Genomic DNA, 19,203 nt, shown 5'->3' with positions numbered 1-19,203 from the left:
TATACCGGCTACTTCTTTGACCTTACCGGTCTCATTCAGACTTTGCAAAATCCCCTCTGGTAAGTGCTGGCAAACTAGAAGGATCAAGCTTGTGTCCAGGCATGCACTAAGAAATTCCATGCATTTCCATGGAATTGGAAAGCCTGTATAGTCAAATGCTCTAGAATGGGAGGGGGGGGGGTGGAATTATTTGGGCTGGAGGACCACTGAAGGAGTTTTGGTAAGCAATTGCAGGCCAAGGAGGAGGGGAGTGATGGGGGATCGAGGTCAGGATCATAGGGGAAGTGACAGTGCAAGAAGTAGATTGTTACTTGGCCCTGGGTCCTGCACTGTCACCAACCTGTGATCCCAGCCCTGGCCCCTGCCCACCTATCCTGCTCCTGGACACCACACCCCACCCATCTGCAGCCACATCCCATCTGCCCAGCTGAGTGCCCCCTGCTTCCAGGCATCCCAGGTTTGTCTCCAAGGAGACCCCTCCCACCCACTCCATCCAGTGCCCCCAGTGGTGGGTGTGGGGTGGTATAGGTTGGAGTGCTTGGGCAACAGGGCTGGGGCCAGTGGCAGCAGCAGAGACACTGGCAGTGGCAGCCAGGCAGTGAGCTGCTGCTGCAGGGACTGCTGGGAAGCAAAGCCTGACTGCCATGCTGCCTCTGTCCTACTGCATGCCCAGGTGTAGCGGGACAAACCACAAATGCCAAGGCTCAGGCTGCTCCCCGCCCCTGGGCCAACCAGGGCCAAGGGACCTGCCATAGGGCAGATAGAATCCCTTGGTGGGCCAGTCCCAGCCTCCAGGCTATATTTTGACCACCCCTACTCTAGAAGCACAGTTAGCACTGACAATAAGTAGGTAAAAAGCTAATGAAAAGGATTTATTACAAAACACGAGAACCAGCATAAGAAATCAGTAACCACATGCTGAGACGCAGACAGATATAAGAATAAACAAACAAAAGAAAATATCAAAATAATAACCTATTCTTGCTCTGCACCTTGCATCCAAGGATGCAGTCCCTAGTCAGCTTCACCAGGTTAAGAAGCAGCTTCTCCCTCTGACCTCATTGTCAAGGCCTCCTACAATTTCTCCTGCCAGCTTGCTTTATTTAGTCTTAGGCTGAGAGATCACAGCCTCCCCCTGTGCCCTGGAAGACTGCCATGGAGATAAACCATGCCCTAGAGGCAGGCTTAAGTACAGTTGCTCATCTGGCTGTTCATATACCTCACTCTTGGGGAAGGCGGGGGGGAATGTCACTTTAGGTGTATAACTTCCTGCCCCCCCACCCCCCACCTGAGGTGCATGTTTACCAGATCTAATTAAGACCAGAAAACTATGTGCATCCTTTGAAACGAAGAACCCTAATCCTTAGATTGCAGCTGCTCGCTGAATTCCATACTCAGAGAGCTCTCCTTCCAGGTGGTCTCTTCCTTTAAAATATAAATTTAAGGGAGACTGTAAACAACTCTAGTCAAATACTAATTCTAAGCTATCATTGCCCTTCAGCCATGCAGGCCTTGAGTCTTTCTTAGGTGTCAAAGAAACGCATTGCTTACTACAGGTTTCCCTTGCTTTATGCTGTACACATGTTCCCGGAAAATGGCGCATAACTCGAATTCACATAAAGGGAACCCACTTTCTAATACAACAAATAGGGATATGTTCTAAGACCTTGACTGCACTGACCTCCAGACCCACTTCTACCACTTTTACAAGTCAATTTTGGTACTCACCAACAGCACACAGTACAGTACACACAAGGAAAGGGGGGCACTGTCATCATAATGGGGATGGCAACTACAGAAATGTGTCACAGACAACGAGCAAGGAGCACAGATCCACACAGGAGATAATATTCGCGTATCACTCCCCCAGTGCACTGTACATGCAGCTGACTGTGGGCTTCTACCACACTGATCGCATAAGAGTGAATTTACCTCACATATAATAAAATTTTGGTATAAAAAGGGTCATCGCGTAAGTGTGAAATCACACATAAAGAACCTGCATAAAGCGAGGGAAACCTGTATTTGAAAGTCATCATACTGTGCAATCCTCATCCCATTATAACATATCAGGAATATATTTTATATCAAATACCACAAGGACAATAAGGTTAAATACAGCTTGACTTTACTTGCCATATCAGTGAAATCAACTCAAGAAACTATGCAAGACACCCCATAAATCCCTAGGTTTATGACAAGTTGTCTCTTTTTCTCTGCCTTTATAAAAAGGGACAAATGAAGACATTCAGAGAGACTACTTCATGTAGATGAAGCGTTCTCTAAGAGGTGACCTACCATACGCAAGAGATATAAAGGGATTAAAAATGAAAGCAGCCAATATGCTACCGTATTTAGGTTCTTTAAAACAAAAATTCTCCACATAATGCTCTGTGGGATGCTATATGCAGGTCTCACTGATCAGTGATCCACTTGCTCTATTAAAGAAACAAAAAAGGAAAAGAGAGAAAGAGAATGCCAATCAGAAGACCATCTGCCAAATGTACCAGGCAACACAGCACTCAGCAAACTGAACAGCACCGTGGGAGTTGAGTAATTCTCCAGACGACAAGGGAATTAAGCAAAATAAATGATTAGTATTTTCTCCCTCCACAAAAGTAAGAGTGGAGTTTGCTTCTTCTCATGGCCAGCATGAAATGGCAAGGAAGTTTCAGCAGCCAGGGATATAAGGAAGGGAAAAATGTTGGTGTAACAAGGAGCCAGAGGCTAAAGGGATGCTGCAGCAGGTTAAGCTTGTTGGGTGGCACCGGCAGCAGAACAAGGGCCAGCTGTGGTGAAGTGAGCAGACAGTATCAGCCAGGATAGGAGTTACTCCCTGGGGGAGTGCCTACCCCAGGATCAAGCTGCAAAGCAATAGGTTGCACAAGGGGCAGAAATCTAAGCAACCCAGGAGCAGACCTCCAGGTAACAGAAGGCAGAACCCCAGGCAGCTGAGCCAAACTCAGAAGGAAGGCAGGCCAGCCATCAGGACAAAATGGAAACCCCTGTGGGTCGCTGGAGAGCCACCTAAGCAGAAGAAACAGGGCTTTGGAAGCACGCAAGTGCCTGAGGAAAAGCTGGTCAGTCTGGTCCTACAAGCATCAGGGAAAGGAGCTCCTGAGCAGGATGGCTGCAGAGAGGGACTGACCAGCATTCAGGCTGTCCCCAAGATGCAAGTAGAGAGCTAAGGGGGACTTGTAGCTTGCGGCGGGGGGGGGGGGGGGGGGGGGGGATTATGGACCTAGTGTGGGAATAATTTTAGTTATACAGCCAGTGGGCTTGCATTTTTGTTCTGCTTAAGTACTGGCAGACCCGATGTGGCTATCAAGGGGCAAGGACAAGGCCACAGTGGGGTGCCTGAGGGGCACCTGAGGTTCAGGCCTCAGTATGCCCCTCAGGTGCTTGGCAGGGCACTCAAAAGCAGGCAGCCTAGTCTGGGATCAGAGATCCAGAGGGCTGGGGCAGGTGTCTAGTATTAGGCCAAGGCAGGGAGAGCTAAGGCAAGGGTCAGGCAGTTTATCCTAGGGTCAGGAACCCAGGGGGTTACGGAGCTGGTGCAGGCTGAGGCTGTGACTGCCAAGGCCAGCGGCAGCAGTTCAACCTGGGGTCTAGGACTCCAAGGGCTTGGATTGGTGTATCAGAAGCAGCCCAGCCTAGGGGCCAGGGACCCAGAAGGCTGATGACTGGGGAAGAGTTATAGCCTCCGTGCAAGGGCCAGGGGCCCCGGAATGGAAGGCTGGAGCCAAAGCAGGCTTAAAACAAGTCAAGGCTAAAGCTTGGAAAGGTGCTGAAGTCCAGGATGGGCAGAAGCCAAATCAGGGCCAGAGTCGCAGGGAGAAGAGAGCCTTGCCAGGGCAGGAGGCCCAGCAGGCTAGGTGGATTAGTTGTTTAACAGACAGGGCCACCAGGCCCAGTGGACAATTTAAACTAACATCTGCAAGGCATAGGCAGGAGGAGGCCACAAATAGACCTTAAGGCAACTGGGTACCCAGGAGGTTGGATAGGGCTTGAGGGGTAGACATGGGATCAGCTGGGTCTGGGAGGGACTCACTGGCCAAAGAATAGATAAGGTTTTGCTCAGGGACCCTGGAGCAGCCTCCCTTTTCTTTTTTAACATTAAATAACTCCATCAAGGCATGGCAAGTGAGAGAAAGGAGGGTACCCAAGGAGCTGGAGCAGGGCAAGAGCCACATGAACACAGGGGCCATCACGACCCGGTCCTGTCACAGTTGGTTTGTGGTCATATGTATACTGTGTATAGCAACAGTGTCAGAACCAGGGAAAGAATACAACAACAGGGCAGTAGTAATTTGTGTCATTCCAAGGGTACAGTTGATTAAGTGACTCCTCAGCCATTCAGAGGTTAAGTATGCTATCTAAATGGATGGAGGGGAAAAAAAAGATAATGCAAGGGGCACACATTAAGTATTATTCAAGCATTTCCTGATGCACCCTGGAAACGTATGACCTAATGTATTCTGTCTACAAATAGGTTGCTATCATATTCCATTAAAAACAACTACTTCAAGAAATCTGTACACAGAGGAAGGATGGTCTGTGGTTAAGCCACCAGACTGGGAGCATGGAGACTGTGGATTCAGTTTCTGATTGTGGCACAGCCCTCCTGTCTGACCAGAGATAAGTCTCATTCCCCACTGGTAACACAGGCATAACATCATTTCTCATCACAACAAAGTGAAATGAGACTTCCCTTGTCTCACAAAGGCCAGAGGGACGCTCTAAACTTAGCTGCATGAAATAAGGGCCCAAGAAGTTAAGAATCCGTATCCTTTTTTAGGTAGTACCATTCACTTAACATTTCTGTGCCATGCAGATGGACGTGCATACAAAGTACCTATCCTATGGCATTAGCAGAACAGCAAGAATTTGTAAATTTTAAACTGTTTGAATCAGACCTGAAGGAAACTGAATACTGCATTCTGCTATAGCTTGTGTCCACATACAGGTGAACATTTATATGGTAATCATAAATACTGCTCTCAGGCAAATAGGCAATGTGCATCTATTTTATCAGATTACAGGCCTGTGCTGTATATTAAATTTCCTCAGCATACATACAAACAGAATGCATTTTTAAAAATATATATTTTCTGATGTAACAGGACTTATTCATAGCTCCTGTCCTGAACAGTATTTAAGTACATGCTTAATTTAAGCACAACCACTGACATTAACTGCTTTACTAAATTCAGATGCCTAATGAAATAAGATGCTAGAAACCATCACAATGATATTAACAAAGAAAAAAAGCTATAATTTAAGTTTTGGTGACAGTAACATTATTTCTCCACATGCTCAGGAATCTCACATCAATAGTTTACGTAAAAGAAAATCCTAATTTGAATTTTAGCAAAGACCAAAACAGAACTGAGTTTATTCAAGCCTGACCGAACCAAACTTCCCCTGTCAGCAAAATCAAACCTTGAATACATCTAATCAATTTACAGGATAAAGAAAAGATTTGTGCCTTTTTAACCATGCTTGTTACTTCATTCGGATGTATGACAATCGAACAAAGGTCTTATTTCCCCCTTCTCACAACTACTTCCCCTCCCCTCTCTTATTAGAAGTATCGAGTCTTTTCTTGTAGTTTCTCCGCTTTTCCTTGGAGACTAGTAAAACAGGGAAACTCTCTGAAAGGATAAATCTTTAAAAAAGGAAGCTTTTTCCCAAATGCTAGTCAGGATCTTGTTCATGTATCATGTAGAAACAAAAGGAATAAAGTATTCTCTCCTTCTTGGGTTGCCTCTATACTTTTCTTTAGCAGATAGATAACTTGCAAAGGCATTTTTTGATTTAACAACCTTAGCACTGATTTAAAAGTTAAATTCTGTGGGTATTTTTTGAAACGTCCTTTTTGCCAACATGAAGATGCAGTGATTATATATGTTAATTATTATAAAAGCTAAATATTATTTATACTACAGAGCTGTTAACCACAGATCTGAGATGGAGGCTAAAGGATTGCCCCCTGAACTAACAGTGGAGAATGTGTGAGCAAAGGAATAAATCCTTCAACAGAACACCCTTCATCCAGGCAACTAAAGTAAGCTAAAATCAACTCCCCATGAATCCATTTGCCTGCACTTGGCATAGCAGAAGACAAAAAAAACCAAATCCAACCAAAGCAAAGAACAGGAATGCAACTACAAAGCTCTGAATTCTAGCTGTTGTCAGAATTTACTCAGGGATGGAAGTCATGTTAATCCAAAGAACTCCAAAAACAAGGATAGAATTAAGTTACAATACGCACCTTTTCTACAGGTAGAAAGTCATTTTCTACTTCTATTGACCTTGGCCGTAGCTTTATAGGTTTGTCTTTGAAGATATCTCCAAAGCCAACCCCCTTGACCTTTTTGGGTTGGATTGGTGCAGCTCCATTGGCGCCTTCTGATTTTGTGCTGCTTGAGTCACCACCATCACTCTCAGAGCCTGTTGCATCTTTTAAGCCTGCCAGGGAAAGGAGGAAAAAGAAACCTTAGGTACAGAGCTTTATGGTAATTTGAAAATAGAGCACAGTGGATAAAACAGCATCCCTTTCTAAAAGAAGATATCACAGAGCAGCTGAAGCTTCATTCTAGGGTTTGGGCTTATAATTTTCTGTTATATTTTTAAGCCTTCCTCATACAGCTCTACTAATTACAATTTACACCATCCCACACCAATACATACTGCCCAGTATCAAAATTTAATCTACTGAACTAAAAAACTCTTCTTTCTAGACAAAAATCACTCAAGACATGGGCGACTGGTGCCTCCCGAGTCTGGGGGGCACCAGATCGCCAACCAGGGGGAGGGGTCCCTCAGCAGCCAATAGCCAAGCCAGCGGTGAAACCGGCAGTGCACTTCCGGCTGCACTTCTGGCTTCCCGGGGGTGCATGGCTGATCTCAGGGTGTGCACGTGCACCCCCTACACGTCGCCAATGACTCAAGAAATGAAGGAGTTAAATTCAGTTCTAGGTCAGCTATTGTACTAAGGACCACTTGTGAATGGTTGGATGAGACCTTAAAACCGTATGACTCATGTCAAGCCAATTATGCAATTAGTTTCCAAAGCTACGTTACCTAAAGGGGAAATGTAAAGCTAATAGCCATTTAAACACATTTGCAGTCAAATAAGCTGTATAATATTATCCCTACTGAAATAATTAAATCTCTCCGCAGCTTAGACAGCCTTATAAGGAAAGCACCCATGCATACCCTCCCCTACTAGTAATAAATCAAATTGACATTATGATTTGTTTTACCCCTCTCACTGACTAGGAACATCCATCTGTACTCATCTGATAATTTCCTTTCTTTGAGTGATAAGATCCACAGATCTGATGCAAAGAGACTTCAGCCTGTTTGCAGAACAGACCTATCAGCCACGGACAGTGCCTTACCTCATGTAGTTCCCTCTGAGAAAAATAACTTCCAAAGCCATTACAACTTGAGTTAAATATACTTTGATAAAAAACAGCACATTTCTGCTACTGCAGAGGATAGCAAATTCTATGTAATGATAGCAAACCCAAATCCTTGGTTATCAGGGTTTTTTGGGGTTTTTTTGTTTTTTTTAACTATTCAGAAAGATCCAGGGAAGCAGATCTATGGACCTTACAACTCGAAGAAGATATATTTTTTGGTTAGTACACAGAGATTTTCTTATTTCTTCTCCATTCCTAGGTCCATAGATCTGCCACACTGAAATTTTAATAGCAGCATACCTCCAAAGGCATGAAACAGAATCATCCGTTAAATGCAGACATCCAAAACAATTCGAACTATATATAAAATCTTTTCTCCATCTTCATTTGGACACTAAGGCATGGAGATGACTTTTGCTAAAAGAGAAAAATTGCATTGACTAGGATTGGATGGTCAATATGGAAAATTTGGAGAACTAATGGCAATCCAACAAACTGTGATAAAACAGATGATATCACTCAAAATTCTAAGAGTCTTAATATTCTTAGGAATAAGATACTTAACTGAAGGAGAAAACTCATGAATAATTCTTGTGAGGACTAACTGTCTGAATTCAAAGTACAATGCTGGGCTCATTAAAGAAAGCTTTTCATTTCAAGTGAAAAAACCGACTGGAGATATGAGCCATTAGGAGGCCCATTCCAATGGGCAGGAAGTACAATGTCTGGTCCTCAGGAAGGGTTCAACGTGAAGAGTGCTGTAAGGAGCAGAATGAGCTTCCACAGTAGTGCTTGATGACCATGAGGGACATCCAATGCTAGATGAATTACTCTTGAAGATCATAACACTCTTCAGTCAGAGAAGCATAAAACGGTACTGCGGCCATCCTTTTATTTCCAGCTTTTATACCAACTGGGGATCAGGGAAAAAGGTGGGAAGACATAGGAGCTTTCCAAGATGCCTTTCACCATCTTATGTTCTAGGTCTGGCCCAGGGAGAAGTCGCAGGACAATTATGATTTCCAGATACAAAATATCAATTACTAGCAAGCCAATCTTCTTACAAGGAATAAGGTATTTGTAGCTAAACGAGTTAACCCAAGCGACAAGAGAAATTACTCTCTGGGGCACTTCTTTATTGTTTACCCCATTCATTATGAGAACCCAGTCTCAGACATATTGCCATGACTAGAACAGGTCTGCTACCTGTAGGAGAAGCAAGGGTTGGAGACCTCAATCCATCTGTTGATTCCACGCAGTAAATATTGTCCCCTTTCTATATGGTACTCTTACCCTGAAATGATCCAGGAAACCTTCTCTTTCATTTGACTTCTTAAACTGCATTCACCAGTTGATATGCAATTGGAATTAGATCCCTGTCAAAGGACCACATTAGGCAAGAAATGGAGGTCCACAAAAGATAACTGAATCCCTGCTTGTTTGAAGGATCAGACTTCCTACTAGGTTTCAATACGTATGTTTCTGTTCTATCACTTGTTAACCATTATGATCATCACGATCATCGTCCTCTTCTGCTGGCAATCTTCTGTGACAAGACCTTCTATACCTAATAGCATTCATCTTCAGTCCAGGCCCATGACTGACTTCCCTGGTACCAAGGGGCTGTTTATCCAGGATCTTGGAGAGCTCCTCTTGGGAGCACATGTAACATTATATAATATGAATTAGAGCTATGAAGAGAAAAGAGTTAGAATTCAGAATTATCCATCTGCAAATCCTAACAACCATCTGAGGATGGTAAGTAGCAAATACCAGGAACAAGTAGGACTTATCTAGCTGTTTCAGACAAGGCCCTACTCTGCTTGTCACCAATTTTCTGAAGCTATACCATAAGATAGGAAGCAAGTTGCAGTGCTCTGCTTGGAGATGATGGATGGTTTTGCTCATGTTATGGCCTTTCTGTGAGTTTCTGAAAAGAGACTGGAACAAAGTTGTTTCTAAAATTATTGCACTCCTCCTTTGCTGGTGACTTTATTTCAGTAAAGTTTTAAGTAGCCCTTTTAGCCCCTGAACTGATAGCCTGGTACCAGTGAGTGGGCTCACACCACAGTGGGCTGGTTGGAAGACCTACAGAGGCAAGAGATGACAACTATTTACTCTGTACTTAATCAGTCTACCACTTGAAGACAACTATTTTCTTCATTTGCACTTCAACGATGGCTTCAGATTGCTATATTCATATTCTTTTCTACAGAGTCTGACACCAGGATTGCAAATCAACTTTACTAATGACTCTAAACAGCTTAAACTTCCAATAAAGCATTTTTACTGTATTACTTAGCTAGGTGGGAACCATTTCATCTGTGCATCTGAACCCCAAGGACCAATGCAATCTGTAAATTGTGAAGGACCATATCATATCACTGTGCACCCATGTTAACAATCTTTCTGACATGGCACAGAGGCACTCAGTGCCAGATTAGGTATCCGAGTACGATCCCCACTCCACACTATTTGAATCTCTGAAAAAGCATTAATACTAAACAAGTCCTCCTTTTCCTTACCACTTTGTGGCTTAGTCTTAAGGCTAAGATGAAATCAAAAGTCCATTACAAAAGTAAGTTTTCAGAGACTTAAGCAGCATGGCATGAGACTGAGCTTAGACACTTACTATATGGACAAACAGATTTGACACTTAACGGGGGGCTCACTGCAGTGAAGCTGATATATGATAACTGTTCATGTGCCTGTCATTGCCCTGGGCAACAGGACTAAGGTGACCCACTTACCACAGGGTGAGAGCAGGCATACAAACAATTACTGCAGGTCAGTTGCTTTGTGGTAGTAGATGCCTTGCGAACATTTTAATTTGCTGTTCATAACTTAGGGTCAGATGATGGCTCAATGTTTTTATTTTTGTTGGATTGAAAGTTGACCCAGCCTGAAATATTGGCAGAATTCATGAGGTATCCAGTGTCCTCCACATGTGATCCAGGGATAACTGGAAAGGGAAGGGGTATCAGAGCTCAGTGTGTGGGCTGAGAGAGCTTATGTGAAATCTTCCATGGAGTGTGTTGTTTTTCTGGCTTCATTCCCCTCCTGGAGATGGCACAAGATAGCTAGCTTGGCTAAGAGCCTGCCCTATTTTAATCCTGCCCATGTCCCTTCCTACTGAAGGAGACATGGAGGCCAGGGTCTACTATTAGCCAGAGATGCATGTTGCTCAGTGGAGCTGACCTAACTGTTTGGCTGCTCTCCTCCTCAGGACCAGGAATAAGGTAACCTTTCTGCTCAGGGATGCCCTCTTATGAGACACTCAATAATAGGGTTGCCAGAGACACAAGCCTTTCCTTTAACCTCCATTTTTTCCTCAGCCTAGCTCTGTCCCTGAAGCATCAAAGGGGCACCAACCATTGTAATCACCTCAGAAAGATAACAAAGATGAGGGGACAGTCTCCCTCAAAAGCAAATAAGATCCAGGAATGTAGCCAGGAATTAGACAGAGCCATTATTGAGCTGTATTATTCATCTAAGAAATTGAAATGAGGTTTGAGATTTTCCCCAAGAAAAGCTCTGCAGCAGGAAAGTCTGGCTGAGCCACTAGCTGCTTTGGGAACATTAAAAGCTGGAGGGCTCTTTGCAAGGCAGAATATTCCCCTGTTGCTAGTGACTGATGGGTCTGGTTCTGCACCCCAGCTGCAAGCAGGCTGAAGTATTTGAAAAAGATCTGCGAGCTCTGTACAAGGAAGAAAAAAAGGCATTCCATTTATAACACCTTGGAGCAAAGTGTAATTTCCTTAAGCGCTGATCAAATTCACAAGCATGCACATGCTTATAGTCCATGGCTGAATATCAAGTATTTCTGAGTACAAGGTAGGATAAAAGCTATACTAGTCACTTTTCATTTTTATAGCAAGTTTCAAGAAGCATGGGAAGACAAAATGCATTTAAATGGTTCACAAGCTAGTGATGCAACACAAACTTTGATCTCTCTAACCTGACTGCTGTCATGCCAGTCCAAATTACTCAAGTGTGAAACATGTTTTCAGACCTCCATACTGCCTCAAAGCAGATCGCTCTGTTACTGTATGGCATCTAAAATGTGTTCAAGCGTTCTCCTTTTGGGCTTTATGAGCATAACAACCTTGTTAGTTTACCTAGATCAATCTCCCCCAAATCATCTGCAGCAGCAAATGTTCAGAGCTCAAAGTTGCATGTTACACAGGCTGTTATATCAACCTGTCAAAGCCAAGAGAGCACCAACAGCAAGAAATTAAAATCCCCCAAACTGATTTTCTCATGCTAGATGTCTGTTCACAACCAGATATGGGACCAGTGATGCAATGTGAAATAGCATAAACATGTCTGCAACACTTTTATTACTCCTACTGTTCCATTTTCATCATAATTGTGTTATAATGAGAAAATAAGAGTTGGATTTCACTTTGTAAGTGGCAGCTCGCATCAATTTCTTTCTTGTGTGGCTAGAGCTTCCTCATGGCATTTCAAAATCTGGTGTATAGCACTCATTTTTTCACGTTCAAGGTGTCTCTGGAGAAAATACTTTCAATTGTGTCAAAAAGTGGTGGGTTTGGGTATTAGCATAAATGTATATCAGAAAGAGATGAGATCATTAGACTTAATTCACTAACAAGCAATGTTCCCAGAGGTGTGCTGGCATCTTTCCAAGATACTTGAAGATGAAGCTATCCAGGCACAATAACAGGTACTGTAAATGAAAGTTGCTAATTTGACCATAGTTATTTTTTTCTATCTCCATTCAAAATTGGAGAAAATAATTGTTTCTAAATGTAGATGGATAGCAAAAAAAGGGGAAAGGAGGAAAACACCTTAATCGATGCTTTAAAGAAAATTCTATCTTATTAAGTTATTTAGTGATTTCATACTTAGTCTTTCTTCTGTGTTGTTTCTCTCTTTAGATACGGTATGGTTCTGGGTAAATTCCTCAAATGGCACTGTGGGAGAGTACCTGCTAAAGAAGGTCCCCCTTGAGGCACCCACTAAGCACTTACCACACCGGGCCTACTGAACGGTATAAAGGTCAGCTGTTCAGAGGCACACACCTGAAATAGCACAGAGATTCTCTTTATTTGGTTGGTAGGCAAGGGAATGCCCTCAGTAGTTTTTAATAGGACAAGAGGAAGGCATTATAAATGGAGTTTGTTTTGTGCGTTTTCCTTTTAAGAAAGGAGGGAAGGGAGAAATGTAGTCTTACGTTCTATTACCAGTCCACGGTATAGAATTTGGACTCCTGGCAGATAAGTTTGCATGACAGGGAGATGAGAGATCACTGTAGTGAGAACTTCCACCTTTATCTCAGGGAGTGACGGACAGAGGTCCAAGAAAAGAAGATGCATGCATGCACACACACAGAATTTCTAGACCTGTTTTCCACGAATGCCCTATTGCTCCTTCATGCTATACCTACTATACCCTTCATGATATTAGAAAGGAAAAAAACAGCTCAAGTGTTTTTAAATATTAGTTCAAAGAAGTGTTATAGGACTTGTGAATACATATTTTGAAAAAATAAATCACATAAATTTTACCAGAACAGTACCAGTAATTAATAAACATTCTCCTGCAATATACAAAACACGCAAGTTGGAAATTCAGACTAACCTCTGCATTACTCATTCATTTGTTTATTATTCCCAGATATATTCCTTGAGGAGATGTAATTTTATAGTCCAAACATTTTGTCATTTCCATTCAGCATGTTCATTTTCCATAGCACAATGATTCTTGCTTTGTGACAAACAGCCCCAAGTTCTTTATGCCTGTGCAGGAAATCATGCAAGGGAAAGGGGAGTGGTCTCCTGCATCACAAAGCAGCATGCATTAGCAATGCAATATGAGCACACACAGAACCCTCTTTAGCATGAATGCAAAGCCATCAAGATGGAAGCTGGTGACTTTTTTCCCCATTTCCGCATAAATCATAAGAAAACCGTTATAACACTTCATTTCAAACTGGTTTTAGGATGTTTCTGCCTGCTACCTTCTCAATTTCTCAGTAGTTGTCATCGCCCTTATTCTGACTGAATTCAGGAAAACATTGCTTATTTTACATGAAAGGATTGACAATAACCACAGATAATAATATTCCTTTCCTGGTATCCATGGAAAAAAATCTTTTAGGAGACTAATAAATAATTTTCTGAATCTTTGGAAGGATTAACTGCATTTTTCCTCCCTTTACCATATTATTTTGCTTCCTCCATCTGTACATTTGTTTTCCAGGCAGCATTTCTCAGTATGCTAATTTTCAATCAGAAAAACTGTCCCTCATGCATTTTTAGCACTGTCCCCTGCAAAAATGTTGCTTTGCATTATGGCATCTCTATGTTAGTTATATGTTCTCCTTAGTAAGTAAATACTGTGGACAATTTAACAGAAATTGGAGCTGCAAAACTTAAACCTTCTTATGAATTGACAATTTTTTAAAACTGTGTGCACTAATGATGCTCCCATCACAAGCCACTTCAGAAGTATTCATATTATAAATAGGAACATGAATCTTATTTTGATTTCCTTGAACTCTGAATAGCAAATGTTAAGTATTACAGAATATCTTTAAAACAAAACTTACCAATAATTCTGTTTGTAACAGCACTGTCTTCTCTTATCACACCCAACAGCAGCTATTACTGACAGAATTATTACTCCACCAGCCACAAAGGCGGCAAAATACCTATGAATCAAGGCATCATACATATACTAACCCGTCCATTTTCTTCTGCTATAGCATTTTCAAAGGAAAAGAAATGGGGAAGGAAAAGAAAGAGGAATTAATAAAACAGTTCTATGAACTATTCTCTAAGAGGGCACAAGAGGGACAGGTGATGGTAGAAGAGAGGACTGTGATAAACAAAATTATTGGTAATTTCCCTTAGTCATATGTCCTCCTTCACCCATCATACCCAGAAGCAGAAGTTAGCTGATAGAAGATGAGCAGGTAGCACACCAAAGCAGCTAGGGCTACTGCACTGTGAACTTGGCACACCTAACAGGCACAGCATAATGCCAGAAGATAAGGATATTGCTGTGTGTAATTGTGAGGAGACAAGTCTCATAAATTTCAGTGATGGGTACTTGGTGCTCAGGCAACCTCTATTCCCCAAGTTAAATAGCACTTAGCACTGACCAAGTTATTTAGCCTAGCCATAAGCTATCAGAAAACAAATTCTAATCCACCACAAGAACGTTATTTTAGTGTTGTTCTTTCCTTCATTGAAATTTTCAAAACAGCTGCTTTACCTTTCATAAAACCTTGAATATATTGAAGAATATATATTTAAAACTCAAACTTACTTGCAATTAGTTGCATCTGCTGAAAAAGTAGGGGATCGAGACACACTTAAGAAAGAGCAATGACTTAACATAAAACTGTGAACTAACTTATTGGGTTTAACTCAGGAAGCCGTCAACAAACTGTCCACTTTTCAGATAAGGCAGCATTAAAAGAAGAAAAATAACTCAATGTCTTCATTTTGAGTTGTCATGGCTTCAGATAAAAGAAAGACTTTCTTAATTGAAGACCATTCTGCTTAGTCATGTCTCCTAAGCTTTGAAGAGCAAGTGAGGAACCAAAGCATGCTTTGTCTAACTTAAGTACCTCTCAAAGCCTTAATAGGACTGCTCTTGAATGAAGAAAGCAAAAGTTACTATGGAGGGAAAGGTCTCATCAGTGAAATGAACTGCTGACAGAAATAGCAGGAAGAAAAATGAAGACTTCCTTGTGGGAGCCAGGCTAGAAGATGGTATCTCTGAAAGCAATGGAAATCATATTCTTACCTTGTCTAAAACCTCCTGAAAAAATGGCCTCTTTATATGCGCCATATGGCACCTTTCCCAGCATTTCAACTTCAAACTGCGAATAGCCAATTTTAAAAAGGTCGTAGATCAGGCTGTAAATTTGGCTTTATCAAACACAATGTCCCAGAGACAGGAAGTTGCCTGGATAGAATCTGAAAGAATATGGATGGTATCACAACTCACCAAATAAGAAATGCTGTAAATCCTTCTTCTGGAAAAGGTCTGATGAATAGATCTCCTAAGGCAATGATGAACACCCACAGAGGGGGAGGTTACTTTCTTGTAACTAGAATCTGATGGCAGGCAATGGCACCCATAGACTCCCACCATGTGTTTTGTGAATCAAACTCTCCATGGAATTTCAAACAGATTGACGTGGTCCTTCCTGTTCAGTTCTTCCAAACAGAGCCTCCGCAACTGGGGTTCCATCGTACCCAGAATGAGGAGAACGCATTAGCAGACTCTTAGCAGAGAGCAGGGCAGGAGGACTGCTTCACTTACTACACAAGGCTTAAGGACCTTATGGCCCAGAATGTGAAAGGTCATTCTGAGGACTGGAAAAGGGCCAATGTGGTCCCTATTTTCAAGAAGGGGAGGAAGGAGGATCCAGGCAAGTATAGGCCAGTCAGTCTCACCTCCATCCTTGGCAAAGTCTTTGGAAAGATTATTAAGGCTCACATATGTGAGAGCCCAGCAGGAAAAATTATGCTGAGGGGAAACCAGCACAGTTCATAGCAGGTAGATCATGCCTGACTAATCTAGTCTCTTTTTATGACCAGGTTACAAAACACCTGGACGCAGGAGTAGGGGTTGACATCATCTACTTAGACTTCAGGAAGGCCTTCGATACGGTATCCCACCCCATACTGGTGAACAAGTTAAGAGGCTGTGACTTGGATGATTACACAGTCCGGTGGGTGGCAAATTGGCTAGAGGGTCAAACCCAGAGAGTGGTGGTGGATGGGTCGGTATCCACCTGGAAAGACTGGGGCAGTGGGGTTCCGCAGGGCTCGGTCCTTGGACTGATACTCTTCAGTGTCTTTATCAGTGACTTGGACGAGGGAGTGAAGCGTACACTGTCCAAGTTTGCGGATGATACAAAACTGTGGGGAGAAGTGGACATACCGGAGGGCAGGGAACAACTACTGGCAGACCTGGACAGGTTGGACAAATGGGCAGAAAACAATAGAATGCAGTTTAACAAGGAGAAATACAAAGTGCTGCACCTAGGAAGGAAAAATGTCCAGCACACCTACTGCCTAGGAAATGACCTGCTTGGTAGCAAGGAAGCAGAAAGGGATCTTGGAGTCCTAGTGGACTCCAAGATGAACATGGGTCGTCAGTGTGATGAAGTCATCAGAAAAGCTAACTGCACTTTATCATGCATCAGCAGGTGCATGACAAACAGAACCAAGGAGGTGATACTTCCCCTCTATCGGGCGCTGGTCAGACTGCAGTTGGAATACTGCGTCCAGTTTTAGACACCACACTTCAAGAGGGATGTGGATAACCTGGAGAGGGTCCAGAGAAGGGCCACTCGTATGGTTAAGGGCTTGCAGGCCAAGCCCTACAAGGAGAGACTGGGCCACCTGGACCTCTTCAGCCTCCACAAGAGAAGGTTGAGAGGCGACCTTGTGGCTGCCTATAAATTCATCACGGGGGCACAGAAGGGAACTGGTGAGGCTCTACTCACCAAGGTGCCCCTGGGGGTCACAAGAAATAATGGCCATAAGCTAGCAGAAAGCCAATTTAGACTGGACATTAGGAGGAACTTCTTCACAGTTAAGAGTGGCCAAAATCTGGAATGGACTCCCAAGGGAGGTGGTGCTCTCCCCTACCCTGGGGGTCTTCAAGAGGAGGTTAGATGGGCATCTGGCTGGGGTCATCTGAACCCAGCACACTTTCCTGCCTATGCAGGGGGTCGGACTTGATGCTCTATTGAGGTCCCTTCTGACCCTAACATCTATGAATCTATGAAAACAAAAGGTTCAAAAGGAGGATCCACATCTAAGACGGGCTTAATGGCAGATTGTAAAGTGGGTAGGTGTCCAGATTTTCTAATCATCCATATGAGAAAGGAAGATGTACCTTCCAAAGCAGACAGGTTCTGAGAGGAAAGGGGCTTGGGGGTTGTGTGAGTTGCATGCATTTTATAGTGACTATAAGATCTGTCTAAGACCAAGTGATGACAGGCAGCTGGGCAAGACTGTGCTCAAAGACCCAGTGGACTGAGACTGCTTGAAACCCTGAGCAGGAAGGAGGATTCCCAGGATACAAAGACTCCCTCTAAAGTCTAAGCAAACAACCCATGACACAGCTGCTGACAGCATAGCACCCTCTTGTGGGAGAAGAACGCCAACAGCTGCACTGATCCAGAAAGATCAGTCAGTCTCTGAAAAGTAACCCCATGGCAGCAGGGAACAGGATTACTTCCTCAACAGTAACACTTGGATCAAAGGTTCCAGGAGACAGGGCATTCTCTTCCCCAAAACCCTGGTGGAGAAGAGGGAGGGGGAAGAGTAAGGCATGGGCGGAAAATGAAGACCAAGCAGCATTGTTATCAATGCAGAGAGCTGATAGGAGAGAAGAATGCAGAACAGCTTGGGCCTGGCAAAGATAGGATTGGTCACCTGGCACTTGATCCTCTAAAGTGACAAATTGATAAGAGAGAGGCAGTTGGCAAGGCAGAGGTACATCATACAGACTAACTGAATCAGAGATTATGCATCTGTGATTCGTTACTTTATAGAGTGAAAGGTAAACTGAGGGGGGTGCAGCAGTGAGGCTGGATCTCTGGCTGTTAGAGATCTGGATGAGAGAGCAAGTCGAGAAACAGAGGACTTCTCTGTCTTTCTTTCCTACTCTTCTCCGCTAATATTTGCCTCTGACTTTCTCCTTCATTTTTTCTTTTCTTCTTCCAAGAGCTAGAGCCACAGTAAAAGGGGAGAAAAAAGAGGAGGAGGAGGATCAGGAAAGTATGTGGAAGGAGACACATATTCCATGCTTTCAGAATGCAGAAGATAATGGAAACAAAACCTCAACATCAAGGAACTAGACTGCTCCTTAGAAAACAGCAGCACACACACATCGTGTCTTTCATCTCCCTCTCCATTGGGCTGTGAAGACATAATGCCCTCAGTAATTCCCATCAGCTGCAGGATGAGAGGAGAGGAGGGGAGTGGAGTGTACACAGATGTAATGTACCTCACCTTTAAGGAAAACACGGCTTCCTTTTCCTGATGCCTTTATACTTTAAGAAAAAAGAAAAGTTTATTTTTTGTTTAACATCAATTGTGTGCATTTTGTTTTTAAACAAAAGCAAGAAAGTAATTCAGAGGGTAGCTCATCCAATAACCTGAACAACTTGGATGATTGAAATCATGAAACCAAAGGCTTGGCATTCCTCTTCATACCCAAGACTTACATCCCAAGTAATTCACAGCTTGTGCACTTACATACATTGTGTAGACATACACACGCACACACATGCACAGAGAGAATGAAAATACATTCTCATTACACTAAGGCTATGCAACTGATCAGCAGCAAAAAAGAGTGACTTTTGCTCAGACATATATGCACACAGAGTAGCCATAAGTGGATAATGGTGGCACACTTTACAAGCGTAGTTAGATCAAACATGTACAGAGGATCAAGACTTGCTCCTTAAAATTGCCTGTTGATTTTTTAATACACTCACTGTTATAGCGTCTGTAGCTGTCAATCTTTGCCGGTGCCCCTCTGTACAGAATTGTCCCTTCAAAAGCAGATTTTCCTGACAGCAAATGAGAGGAAAGGAGGAAAGAAAAAACAAAACAGGGAAATGGAGATATCGATGATAGTAAAAAAAAGGAAGAGGAAGAGTTTTTTATCTGCACTTTCAATGACTAACTTCTAAAAAGCTTTATTAGCAAAATGACAAGACCAAAAACTACAGCATTCAATTGCACGTTTGCTTAAAACTATTCTCCCG

At 42.9% G+C, this 19,203-nt stretch overlaps 1 protein-coding gene across 10 annotated transcripts in view; it reads right to left on the bottom strand.

Moving 5' to 3' along the window:
• Window positions 1-19,203, bottom strand: part of SH3KBP1 (SH3 domain containing kinase binding protein 1) — a 361,711-nt gene that overhangs the window by 142,823 nt on the left and 199,685 nt on the right. For 8 of the 10 annotated variants that reach the window (XM_059720873.1, XM_059720872.1, XM_019495083.2 and 5 more), the window contains 2 exons: window positions 18,931-19,005; window positions 6,275-6,471 (listed from right to left, as the gene is read on the bottom strand). In XM_059720873.1, coding sequence (XP_059576856.1) covers window positions 6,275-6,471; window positions 18,931-19,005 — 272 coding nt within the window. The remainder of the gene's footprint in view (window positions 1-6,274; window positions 6,472-18,930; window positions 19,006-19,203) is intronic. The other 2 variants (XM_059720874.1, XM_006266294.4) reach the window with 1 other exon arrangement.

The sequence above is a fragment of the Alligator mississippiensis genome, chromosome 1 (genome assembly GCF_030867095.1).
Source record: "Alligator mississippiensis isolate rAllMis1 chromosome 1, rAllMis1, whole genome shotgun sequence".
NCBI classification, from domain to species: domain Eukaryota; kingdom Metazoa; phylum Chordata; order Crocodylia; family Alligatoridae; genus Alligator; species Alligator mississippiensis.
The sequence above is the reverse complement of the archived record's forward strand: the minus strand, read 5'-3'. Positions and strand labels throughout refer to the sequence as shown.